General features: G+C 34.0%; 1 protein-coding gene across 1 annotated transcript; it reads right to left on the bottom strand.

Moving 5' to 3' along the window:
- Positions 1–236: 236 nt before the first annotated feature.
- On the bottom strand, positions 237–2,318 carry LOC145045357 (NAD(P)-binding Rossmann-fold superfamily protein). Its single transcript, XM_078993696.1, has 8 exons — positions 2,039–2,318; positions 1,585–1,671; positions 1,437–1,495; positions 1,232–1,327; positions 1,083–1,160; positions 926–988; positions 679–852; positions 237–597 (listed from the first exon to the last, which is right to left on the bottom strand). The coding sequence occupies exons 1-8, from the start codon at positions 2,271–2,273 to the stop codon at positions 433–435; spliced, it is 957 nt and encodes a 318-aa protein (XP_078849822.1). The 5' UTR covers positions 2,274–2,318; the 3' UTR covers positions 237–432.
- Between the last annotated feature and the right edge of the window lie 9,934 nt (positions 2,319–12,252).

Here is a 12,252-nt window from a genome sequence, read left to right as displayed (position 1 = left end):
AAACTCAAACTTGTTTTTATTGAAAATAGCTCTTGCTAACATTTATGACCAATTCGAGCTTTTCTCGCAAAGTTGCTTTAACAAAAATAGTTCCCATATATATATATATATATATATATATATATATATATATATATATATATATATATATATATATATATAATCCCCAACTTTGTCATATTGTTCCCATCAACATTCAAGTGCCCTTTTTCTTTATTCCTATAAAAGCATGGATAGGAGAGAAAATCACTTACATTTATGATACACAAGACGAATACATATACAAACAAGCCTTAGCTCAGAGAGAGAAAACATGAGAAATGAAAGAATCTACAACAATTAAAGAGAGATTTTAAACAGTTTCCTAAAGCATAAGAAACTTTTCTTCACCATTAACAACCTCGGATAAATCAAACAAATTACACCCTGTTGCTATGCTTGCTTCATCAATCTCTCAAACTGATCTTTCCAGTTCAAAACCTTTTCTTCACCATTAACAACCTCAAACACCAGTCCTCTTTCAGGCACTACATCAAGAGCTTCAATGCATATATACGCAGCATCTTCCTTGCTAAGACTTCCATTTTCTGTACAACCCTGTTTAATTTTTATGATAAAAACATCAAACCAATTTCTAAAATCACTCGTTTTCCTTTTTTTATAAATCCAACAAAATACCTTTTCAAAACTAAAACCAGAGTTGCCCCCACGATCATTTGTTAGCAACCCAGTTCTGATAAGTGTGTATGGAACTCCTGATGAAACTAACACAGATTCATCTTCCTCTGATAGCTTTCTTGCATTACTATTCATAATTGCTTGAACACCACTACTACTTTTATAAACAGACAACTGTAACATTGTCAAATCACCATATCCAACAATCTTGCAAAGTGGAAACTGTAATGAAGGAGATAAAGACTACCTGAGATAGTATAACCACATGTTGTGCACCTTTCAAGCTTTCAGCTTTAGATAGAAAACCTTCCTGAAAAGATTTATGTATCACATTCAACTAAATGCTTATAAAAATGGAGGGTAAAAGAGGAAAAAGAAATGAGTTGTTGATGAAGTATACATACCTTGGGACAAATTATTGCTCGAACACCTTTCAGGGATTTCTTTAAAAATGACGAATCCTTTGGATCTCCGGTTATTGACTTCAAGAATACAAGAATCAAGAATTAGGGGAGAAAACAACAGAGACATTTGAGAAAGTGAATCTGCTAACCTCAACATAAGTACCAAATGATTCCATTGCAGCACGTTTGTCTTTCACTAGTGCTTTGACTCTAATCCGTTTGATTATTAATGACAGAATAATTGTCTGAAAAGTTCAGTACTACAGAGCTTAACAGGAATACACATACACCTATCTAAATGTTCATAAAATGTATAGATATTAACTTTGAAGGTGTGAATATTCGCTCACAAACCTGACCAATTTCATCATCACCATCGGTCACCAAAACTGCGTCCCTAATTTCATCTTCTTCTGTTTTTCGAAAGTAAAGCTAACTTTTAGTAGAAAAAAAAAAAAGGAAAATAAGCAAGAGCACTTATTCAGTGGATACAGTAGATTACCTGAAGATTCAACTGTTTCCTCTAAAATGGATCTATCTTCTGTATCAAGACCAGGTGCCCCGTACCATTTCCTCAACTTCGGCCCCCCTACACGAATTCGACTTCGATATGTAACCTTAAATTTTTGGATATTTACTTGGCAGAATTTGTGTTTACTGATTTTAAAATGTTTGGAGTCGGTGCTAAAGAAACGTACATTGGATTTCAATTCCACAAGTAAAACTGATAGAATTTACAAACAAAAAGGAAAGAAAATTCAGAAATCAAATGCGAAACCTAGCTATCGCATTGATACAGGGAGTAGAAAAGTCGACCATTTTGGCAAATCGAACAAAATACAAAGTTATGAAATGTCTGCCGAGTTAAGATCAATTTCATGATTAGCCAAATCAAGGATAATAACAATAGTACAACAAGTGGTTAGTGTAATTGGAACGAAATGCAGGGATTATACCTTCGATATAGTCAAGAATCACGTCGAAAAACCCCCGTTTTCCCTTCTTGGATGAGAAGCATACGACGGAGTGCTTTTTGGCGTAGCCGAGGGAAGGAGGAGAGATATAGGATTTCGAGATTGTAAGAAGCTTGTCGTGGGAAGAATGCAAGAGTGTGTAAGGAGATATTGATGATGGTAGAACTACCGCCATTGATGAGAGAATTAGTGAGTAGCTCGTTATCGCCTCTTTCATCCATCCGTTTTCAGGATAGCCCGCGAAAGGGTGTTTGGGGTCCTCACGATTACGATATGGACCATTGGGTCTCGATAATTACCGAATGAGACCCTTGAATCACAGTTAAGACAAATTGCAAAAATGGTCCTTTTGTTTGTTATTTTCCTTGTATAAAATCCAAACCTTGACAAAATTATAGAGTTGACTAACTCGGTGTATAATTACGTTAACAAGTTAAATACAAGAATTTATCAAAATGAATAATAATATACAATACAATTATACAAGCGTCCGAGTAGGGTGTTACCATCTCTGGGCTACAAATTTTCGTATTCTTATTCATACTTTTATTTGTTATGATGTACATTATACATGATTACATAGTTGTAATATTTTTAACCACTCAGGTTTACCAAACATGAATTTATAGCTACTTACCAGCTATTGGAATTTAATATTGTCGGGCTATTGTAATATAACTACACAACAACCAAATATAATATTATGAATACTGGCATATGGTACTCGTTATGTGGCTCACCATACTTGTTAAGTATCAACATAATATTCTTGTTATGTGGATCTTTATACCCATCAAATATTATCACAATGTACTCATTATGTTATTTACTATAATCATTAGATATCATCACAATGTGTTTGTTATGTGACTCACCATACCAATTGGATATTATCATAATAATATTCATTATGTGGCTCACCAAACACGTTAAGTATTGTTACAAGGTCCTCGTTTTGTGAAATCGACATTCTCATTAGAAAACACCACAATATACTTATTATGTGTTTTATTAAGTTCGACAATTATTTCCATAAATTTCTCTTTATATGGTTTATATTACTCATTAATATCAATAACTACAACTTATCAGCTAGATTGGCTCTCTCTCTCTCTCTCTATGTACACACACACACACACACATATATATATATAATTATATATATATAAAGAGAGAGAGAGAGAGAGAGAGAGAGATAGAGAGATAGAGTTAGGTTCAAATGTTTCCGATAAGTATTGTGTGTATCAATGAACCAATCACAAATTAGCAAAAAATTAAATAATTTATTAAATCAGTAAGGGTAGTTTGGGTATTTTGCACTTTCAATTAATGGTACCATCTAATGAAATCCATGTAATTATGGAAATAAAATAAATATGTTGAGCTAATTTCTATATTCTATCACACTATCACACGATAATCTTTTTAATTTCTATATTCTTTCTTCTTCACCTGGTACATCGACCACCATTGCAGGGAACAAACAGAAAACAAAATGCATAGAGAAAGAGACACAGCTACATGTAATCGCCTCTTATTTAATTTTTGTTCCCGAATTTTCTTTTCATCTCGTTTCCACCTCCATACATGAAAATCGATTCAAGGGAGGATCACGGTTCTCCACCCGGTGAGTTGGTTGACCATACCCACCCGTATTCTTTCGTTTGATGCAGAGTGAATGCACAAAAAATCTTAAGGTACACTTTATAAACCGATGCAATATCACATTCTAATCTCGCTTCTCTTCTAATAGATTTCAGTCAAACCATTTATTTTCTGATAATAATATGAGTTTCTCAGAAAGTGTTTTTAGTTATCCGAGTCTTTTTTTTTCCTGAACACCAAGTGTTTGATTAAATGCCTAAATGAAGATTTACTTTTTAATTGATCACTTCTCCATTAAAAACTCTTCTCTAGGGTCCTAATTGAATTGTTAATAAGTGTAGATAGTTCTTATATTTTGAGGAATGGTTGTATGTTTACTTTTTCAAATAGTTGTTTACCTTTCAATAGTGTTTGTCTCAGTTTCCGATTTATGTTTATGTAAAGTGCACTAATCTTGTTTGGTTCAATTCTCGCACCATATGGATATATAATTTCAATAGGCCTAATTAAAAGAATGGTCATGAAATTAATTTATGTTACCTCGTCTCATGAAAATTGAGTAACTAATTGTGTTGGTTATTTGTAACTTATAGGTAAACCATTGAAGGAGCACAAGCAAAGAAAGTATGGGAAATATTCTTCCATAATAAAATGTTTAGCATATTCTTTTACAATTAGGTATACCAATATTCTTTTAGAATAAAGAAGGGGTGATATTCTTCCCATACCAACATATACAAGAGATAGACTTGGAATCGAGTTTAAGAACAAGTATATTTTACCAAGAAATGGTTAGAATCCGATCATGTGGTATCGGGACATGACATCGTGAGATTTTGTTATATAATGAAAATACATTTCTTTAAAAAATGCTTTGATAAATCTTTATCATATTTTGGGAACAAATTCTGCAACTGTTTTCTTTAAAAGATTACTCTGATTTTAAAAACAAGCATAAACAAATCGGTTTTTTCTGACCGTGAAATTGAGGATGTCACATATTAACCCATATGGTTTGATCATTTTCAGCCTCAAACACCATTAGATCATTTCTTGAGTGAAACCATAGCCTTCTTTGGGTAAAGTGAGATTATTATCTCTCTTTGAACCACTTTTGGGTGCTTTTAGTAGTGATTTGATGAAGATTGAAGATCAAGAAAATTTATTTGGTTGCTAGGAATGTTTATTTCGAATTGGGTCTAATAAAGTTGCTCTATTTCTATAATATTGTGAGTATAAAGTTCATATCTAACTCTTTAGTTCTTTAGATCTATTCATTTTGGTTTTTAACACTTTTGGTCCATTTTGTGGGTGATCTTGGAGTTGAGAGGAGTTCAACACCTTTTGATCAATTTAGAATGCTTTTTGGACCTCATGGATTAGGAAACTTATGATCTTTTGTCTTCCTTTTAAGTTATGCAAGTTATCTTGGTCCTTTAGGTTATTTTGGTGTATTAAAGTTTTTATATTGATGGATAAAGTTGGAAAATATATCCATTAGTACATTGTTAAGGACCATATCTAGAAGTTTTGGGGATTGACTTAATGGAATAAGTCATTTCACTTTGTGAAAATGGCATGGGGGGCAACAAACTCTTCAGAAGCACGTTGTGCTTTTTAGGGTTTCTATTATGCACCTGTTTTAGACTAATGTCTCAAATGTTTTATCTTCTTGTAGGCGCGAGTCGCCTAGTTAGGGGGGGGGGGGGGGGTAGAGCACCTGCTGATCGAAGGTTGATTTTTTGTCCGTTAACTTTGCCCTTTGGTAGTTGACTTCTTAAACATTTTGACTATTATTCAAATTGATGGGTTTTGAGTTATAGACTAAGGTTTAGTCTTTGTTTAGTTAGGTGGTTCATGTAGCTAATTCATTGGATTTCGGGTAGTAGAATTCGACTCTTGATCATGTTAGTCTTCTCACTATATCGTATAGGACACTTTGTGTCGTGTTATATTATTTGTCTTTGTGACTTGCGTGAAATACCACGATTTGGCTCGTAGAATTTGTATGAAATACCATGAATTTGGCCCATGACAAGAAGTGATTGTAAGACTCCCATAACTTTCACTAGGGTTGAAATAGACCCGTTGGCTAAAATATCTCGTTGTGTTGAAACAAACTGGTTACTTTATGTATGGTTATATGTGGTATTTTGGGGAAATCACTAAACTTTGTTCTTATGGTTTTAAGTTTAAATGTTGCAGGTCTTTATGGCACTACGGGGAAGAGCACAACGTGATTGCATTGCATATGCTATTATGATTTTTAGAAGTTCCACACTTATGAATTTATTACCCGGATTTATGTTATCAAATAATTGAATATTACCTTTTATGATTTAATGGTATGGTTTAATCTTTTTAAAAATGAAAATTTTGGTTTAAAATTTGGGACGTTACAAACCCATTTACTCGTATATCAATAATTTGGTATATATATCAGTTACATGCTTTTATTAACTCATATATAAATAATGGGAAAATGACACATTAACCCAATAGTTTATTTCGAATTTGTCTATTCAGTCTCTTAACTTATTTGCATGTTTTATGAAGGAATACACTTGTTAGTGACCTGTTTTTTTAACCATTTCACTTGAAATAACCACTTATCTATGCTACTTAATCAATTGAAGATGATGTAGCTAATCAAATTTACAATACCAATTTACCAAAGTCAAATTTGAGGAACTCGTGAAAAGAAAAAGAACACTAAAACGAACTGTCATTTTGGGTTATGGTCACCAACAATTTTGGGTTATGGTCACCAACAATTTGAATTGATCATAGTTAACAATAGACACACAATCTCTTCTCTTTCATTCCCAATTTCTACTTTGAAAACGAACTCGTTACAAGAAAAGAACACTAAAACGTTGTAAAAAGGGGGAAAATGATCATGTTTTTACACTCTTCAATGTCAAAAAGTTATCAATATTTGGAAATATTGATCCTCTAAAAAAAAGGCTACCAATAGAAAAATGGATGAAGGACCCAAAACAATGAGTCACAAGCAACCCTAAATTAGTCCCTATAATACACTGCCAACCACCTCCATACGTCGCGTCGAATTCCTGCATCTAACATTCAAGTATTTGGTGTGAAATGGGATGAAGATGGAGATATTTCTCGATTTGATTGTTTTGCAAAGTATATATATATATATATATATATATATACACACACACACACACACACACACCGATTCAACCACTGTCTAGTTAGAGACAATAATCTGCAACTTTTTGGAATATCAATTTAATCATCATTTTTGCATAAACCCAATAAATTACAGATTGATGGGAAAAAAATTATAAGTTCAACATACATCTCAGGTACATTATCGTCTTTTTCTACAAGCAATGAATTCAATTATAGATCTATACACAAACCCTTGAATACCAAACCACATTTAAAGACTTATGAACATCAATAACAAACAAAGAATCCGTTCGAGATCCTTAAACTAGGGAACATAATGAGAGAAAGAATACACAATTGATTAACGATTCATAACTTCATAAGGAATGTGAAAGAGTAAATTACACGAATGGTCCCTATGGTTTAGGGTAATTTGCGTGTTTGGTTCCTAACTTATTTCTTTAACTCGGAAGGTCCCTACTGTTTGTTTTTGTTACGCGCCTGGTCCCTGAATTACCTAAAAAGACTATTATGCCCTTGATTTTTTTAATTTATTTAAATAAACAAACCCCTAATCCCACCCCCTCACCTACCCCATCATTTTTTCCTCTTTAAATAATAGTCTTTTTAGATAAGACAGGGACCAAACGCGTAACAAAAATAAACAGTAGGGACCAAACATGTAACAAAAACAAACCATGGAGACCTTCCGAGTTAAAAAAATAAGTTAGGGACCAAACACGCAAATTACTCTAAACCATAGGGACCATTCGTGTAATTTACTCAATGTGAAATTATATGCCCAATCTTTGTACATTGAGGGCAAGTTTGTTTAGATTTGATTGAAAGAAGAAAAAGATCCGGACCCATATTGCATTTAAGTTAGAATTCGGTGAAGCATTTTGGAGAAATCGTGAGAAGAATGAACAATATGGTTGCTCTATTGTTCTCCCCTCTCTCTTTGTACAAAACTTCATAAGCAAATCCAATAGGCAAATGCAAAAAGATGAAGTTTTTTATATATATGGGGATTGTTTTTGGTGGGGTTAAGAAGATAAAGGAGACAATGTATTTAAGGTAATAGGCAAAGACCTTTGACTTTTGAAAGTCAAAGTAGGTTGAAAGAAAAAATGTCTATGTGGCAAAGAAGTTACCAGTAGACCCATTCATTTATTCAAAAAGGACCAAATAGACCTGAACAAAATAAGTTTATTTCCTCATAAAGAAAGAAAATAAGTTAAGGGACTGAATAAGAAACTTTCCAATATATTGTAGGGCTAATGTGTCATTTTCCCTAGAAATAATCTATTATAAATTTCAACTACACCAGTTAATTTACTCATATGATATCAATTAACATTAATTTATATATTAGACTCTTCACATGATACAGTCACTATCACATATCTCGATACAAATTATATAGAAAAATGTATGGTTACTCACCTTGTAGCAATATATGTGCACTAACTTCAAACTCTCGAAGTTTTGGTCTCGTTCCTACTTCTATATACCCAATAGTTGTTAAAACAACACATTCACGTTGAGTATTTTGACTCAAGAGACAACTTGCTCATATATTAACTCAACATGTTCATTAAGTACACAACACTCAATTATGTATTTAATCTTGTTAAACTCCATGAATTACTTGTCCTTGTGTCTTAATTCATTGAGACATGTACTTAGCTCCATTTCAATCATCATATCACCGAGTGGAGTGTTATAATACAAATCATAAACTAGTTATATATGGCTTATTTTTTCACATAAAAATGATTATGCTCAATGCATATATTTTCTATGTCTTAATCTACTGAGACATATACTTAACTTCACTTAATTCATCAATTCACTAATTCAGGCATTATAACTCAAAGTACACGTCCTTTATGCATGCCATAATTCATTTACTAAAAGTAATTAAGCTTTATGTACAAGTCATTTATATGACTTAATCTATCAAGATAAAACTCTATTTCATTTATCTATGACATTTCTCAAGTGGTGTTCATGATTATTTCATTCACTAGATCATAATTATCAAGATTTGCCACATCACATGAACTAGGTTTTCACTACCCTTCTCCAACCTTATCATAAGAGCTAAGTCAAGATTACAAAATGAAAGACAATACCTTGATTTAATGGATGTGTTGTGCTATCTTGATTTCTCCTTTTAACTAACTCTAATTTAAGCTAAAGAGCACCAAAAACCTTCCTCCCTTGCTCTCTGGAATGTCTGTGTGGGAAATGAAACAAGAATATTGACTTAAGTCTTTAAGTCCTCCGTCTGTATTATTGGCTTAAACAAGTCGCATACATCTTTTGGACGTGTCACATTCCTTTTAATAACACCGCGTAATGGAACTCTTATGTATTGTGTTATCATCTTCTCAAGTCATAACATCATACTTTCAACACATTACATTCTCATTAAACCTTAACATTATAGGCTGCCAACTTCGGTAATAACAACACATATTACCATTTTACATTAGATTATATGCTTCACATGCATCTAAATTACACATCATGTAATTGCAGAGATCTAAATCTTCACTAAATTTCCAATTTTACCCATGGTCACCAATAACCCAACTTTAAATAGTCTAACTCAACTCTAAGAGATTGTAACAACATTTATCAACCACATTCTTAATTGAAAACATCGAAATCTCCTAACATTTATAAAATGACCAAAATATCATTCTAACACCGTTAATAGACTTGATAAAAAATAGGTGTTACAAACTCTCTTCTTATTCAAAAGATTTCGCCCTCTAAATCATGTGAAATAAATAAGGACACATAAATTTTAACTCTTCCTCAAATTCTCATTTACATTTTGCATCTCTATATATTTCGTAACATAATATGCGAAACACATAAGGAGCACTCTAGGTTCACATAATTGTTTTTATATAATACATAATAACTACGACCCTTCTCAATCAACAAAAGAGGTTCAAGGAATTGGGGAATGTTATTTACTATTCCCTCAAAGTGGATTATACACTTTCCACTTAAAAATTTTAATATCATTATTTTTTCGTCCCAAAAATTTTAAAAAACTTCAGACATCTCTCAATATTTTGTTTCTCTATTCTTTACTTTGTTTTCGAGCCGATAGATTTCAATCCATAAGAGGCTTTTCTTCCACCTCAATCTGACACATAAGTGTTATGTCCTACTCATTACTTACTCATTCTATACGATAATCACTTGTATCTTGACGCTTACTTTATCTAGAAATTTCCTCCAAAGTGACAAACTTGTCTATTTTATCTACTAGGGCCATAAGTATTGCCATTGTATATCGTTCACCTATCTTACTATACTTTCTCTTTTTAACATCTTTTGACTTTATCGTCTTACTTTGTGCCATTCCGGGCACACTTAGAAAATGAATGTTATTATTGACTACAACATACAAATTTTATAAGTTTCAGCAAAAACCTATTATATGTCATAGTATAAATTTGTTGTTTGTCACGTGTAGTTACAAAAAAGAAAAGGCTATTGAATAGGGAATGTTTGTAGAAGAAGTAAACAAAATTACAGATGAGTATAATATGGTAATGTCCAACAAGAAGATTTTGATTGTAACACCGAAAATTTCAAACAAAATTTTCAATTTTTATAAAACATAATTCCATCGATATTCATAAAAACAACCATTTTAATTATCCAACAAAACAGTACAAAATCCCAAGATCATAATATCAAGCTCCGAACGTGTGTGTGTATACGGATCAAGCCGGCGCCTTCCCGCGGTCGTCACTAGTACCTGAAACAAATAACATCAACACTGTAAGCACAAGGCTTAGTGAGTTCCCCAAAATACCACATATAACACATATTAGCCACTCTAGGCTATAACTCTGTGGGTCCGTGCACCCAAACTCTGTGAACCCTCAGGTTCTAGCTCTGATAAACATGCACCACATACATCACATAGAAATCATGCAGTACAACACACAACATACATAGCATACAAATACTCTATCACATAACTCTGGTTACCTACTCAAGGTAAAGTATAGTGAGAAGACTCACCTCGCGTATCTCGGTATCTTACGAATCCTGGAAATCCCTCGTGCTCGATCCTCCGAGCTCTAATCCTCCTATAACATTATATGCTTCTAATTAACACTTTATATCTCTAAGGTTGACTATCAATAAGGAGTCAACACTGGTCAACTCTGGTCAACGGTCAACGGTCAACTCTGACCGGACTCGGCGAGTACCAAGGCGACTCGGCGAGTCTGGGCGTATACACCAATTTCCCTGGAATCCTCCCTTGACACGTCGAGCATTCACTCAACTCGACGAGTTCCACCTGGCATGAGTTGTGGGGCTACCACGACTCAACTCGCCGAGTCTCAAAACAACTCGGCGAGTCCAGTTTGACTCAATCCACCGGTCCATTCTGACTCCCCCTTGACTCACTGAGTCCACCCTCCCCAACTCGGCGAGGCCACTCACTGTGTGGTCGGGCAACATTCATGTTACTCGCCGAGTCTGTTCTTCGGACTCGGCGAGTCCGTGCCATGCACTGACTCAATCTTGCTCTAAAGGTCAGATCCAGTCCATTAATCCATAGATCCAGTCCCTCCAAGCTCATTTAGCACGTAAAGTTACAATCTTGATGCACATACAACCTCTATATGACCATATATGATGTTTTTGACTCATTTACTACAACACAAGGTCATGGACTCCATTATCATACATAAAGCTTGATGAGTGAGGCTCTCTGGACCTCTATGGGTCCAGATCCATGACCTCAACTCAAGGAGGGAACCAATGGGCACCAAATCATCCCATAAATGACCATCCTAAGCCCTAAATTGCATAATGCTTCACCAAACAGAAAATAGTCCGAGATCATACCTCTAGAGTGATGATCTAAGCTCCAAATCCATGAAATAGCAACCTCCTTTGCTTCCTCTTGCCTAGAGTCTCCTTCTTCTTGCTAAATAACACACACAAGGTCAAGAAATGCTCCTTTCTCTTCACAAATCGCTCAAGAACACAAGAGTCTCTCACTGAGGGTTGGGTGAGCACAAATGACGGCCATAAGGCCCTTTAAATAGGCCTCAAACCCGGAAATTTAGGGTTTCATTACACAGCGCAGACTCGCCGAGTCCAGGCGCGCTCCATTGCCCAAATCCGCGTCCCTACTCGGCGAGTCTGAGCTCCAACTCGCCGAGTCCCCCTCACAATACCACAAAATTAAATTTACAAGATACCTGGTAAAAATCCGGATGTTACATTGATGTATTATGGCATGATAGTTTATAAGTGAGTGCTAGAAGGGAGTCTTCAACATCAATTATTGAACAATTGCATTCGAATCATTGTACCATTAATTAATTTCAATTAATCCAAAATCAATAATTAAATTAACTTCGATTAACCATTAATTATTTATAATTAATATATTA

The sequence above is a fragment of the Lactuca saligna genome, chromosome 5 (assembly GCF_052625555.1).
Source record: "Lactuca saligna cultivar CGN05327 chromosome 5, ASM5262555v1, whole genome shotgun sequence".
NCBI lineage: Eukaryota > Viridiplantae > Streptophyta > Magnoliopsida > Asterales > Asteraceae > Lactuca > Lactuca saligna.
The sequence above is the reverse complement of the archived record's forward strand: the minus strand, read 5'-3'. Positions and strand labels throughout refer to the sequence as shown.

Excerpts from the sequence above, each read along its gene's own strand:
- LOC145045357 (XM_078993696.1), bottom strand. The coding sequence starts at position 2,273 with ATGAAAGAGGCGATAACGAGCTACTCACTAATTCTCTCATCAATGGCG. Across the intron at positions 1,496-1,584 it reads GGAAACAGTTGAATCTTCAG|AAGAAGATGAAATTAGGGAC; the intron begins GTAATCTACTGT and ends TTCGAAAAACAG. Across the intron at positions 989-1,082 it reads GAGCAATAATTTGTCCCAAG|GAAGGTTTTCTATCTAAAGC; the intron begins GTATGTATACTT and ends AAATCTTTTCAG.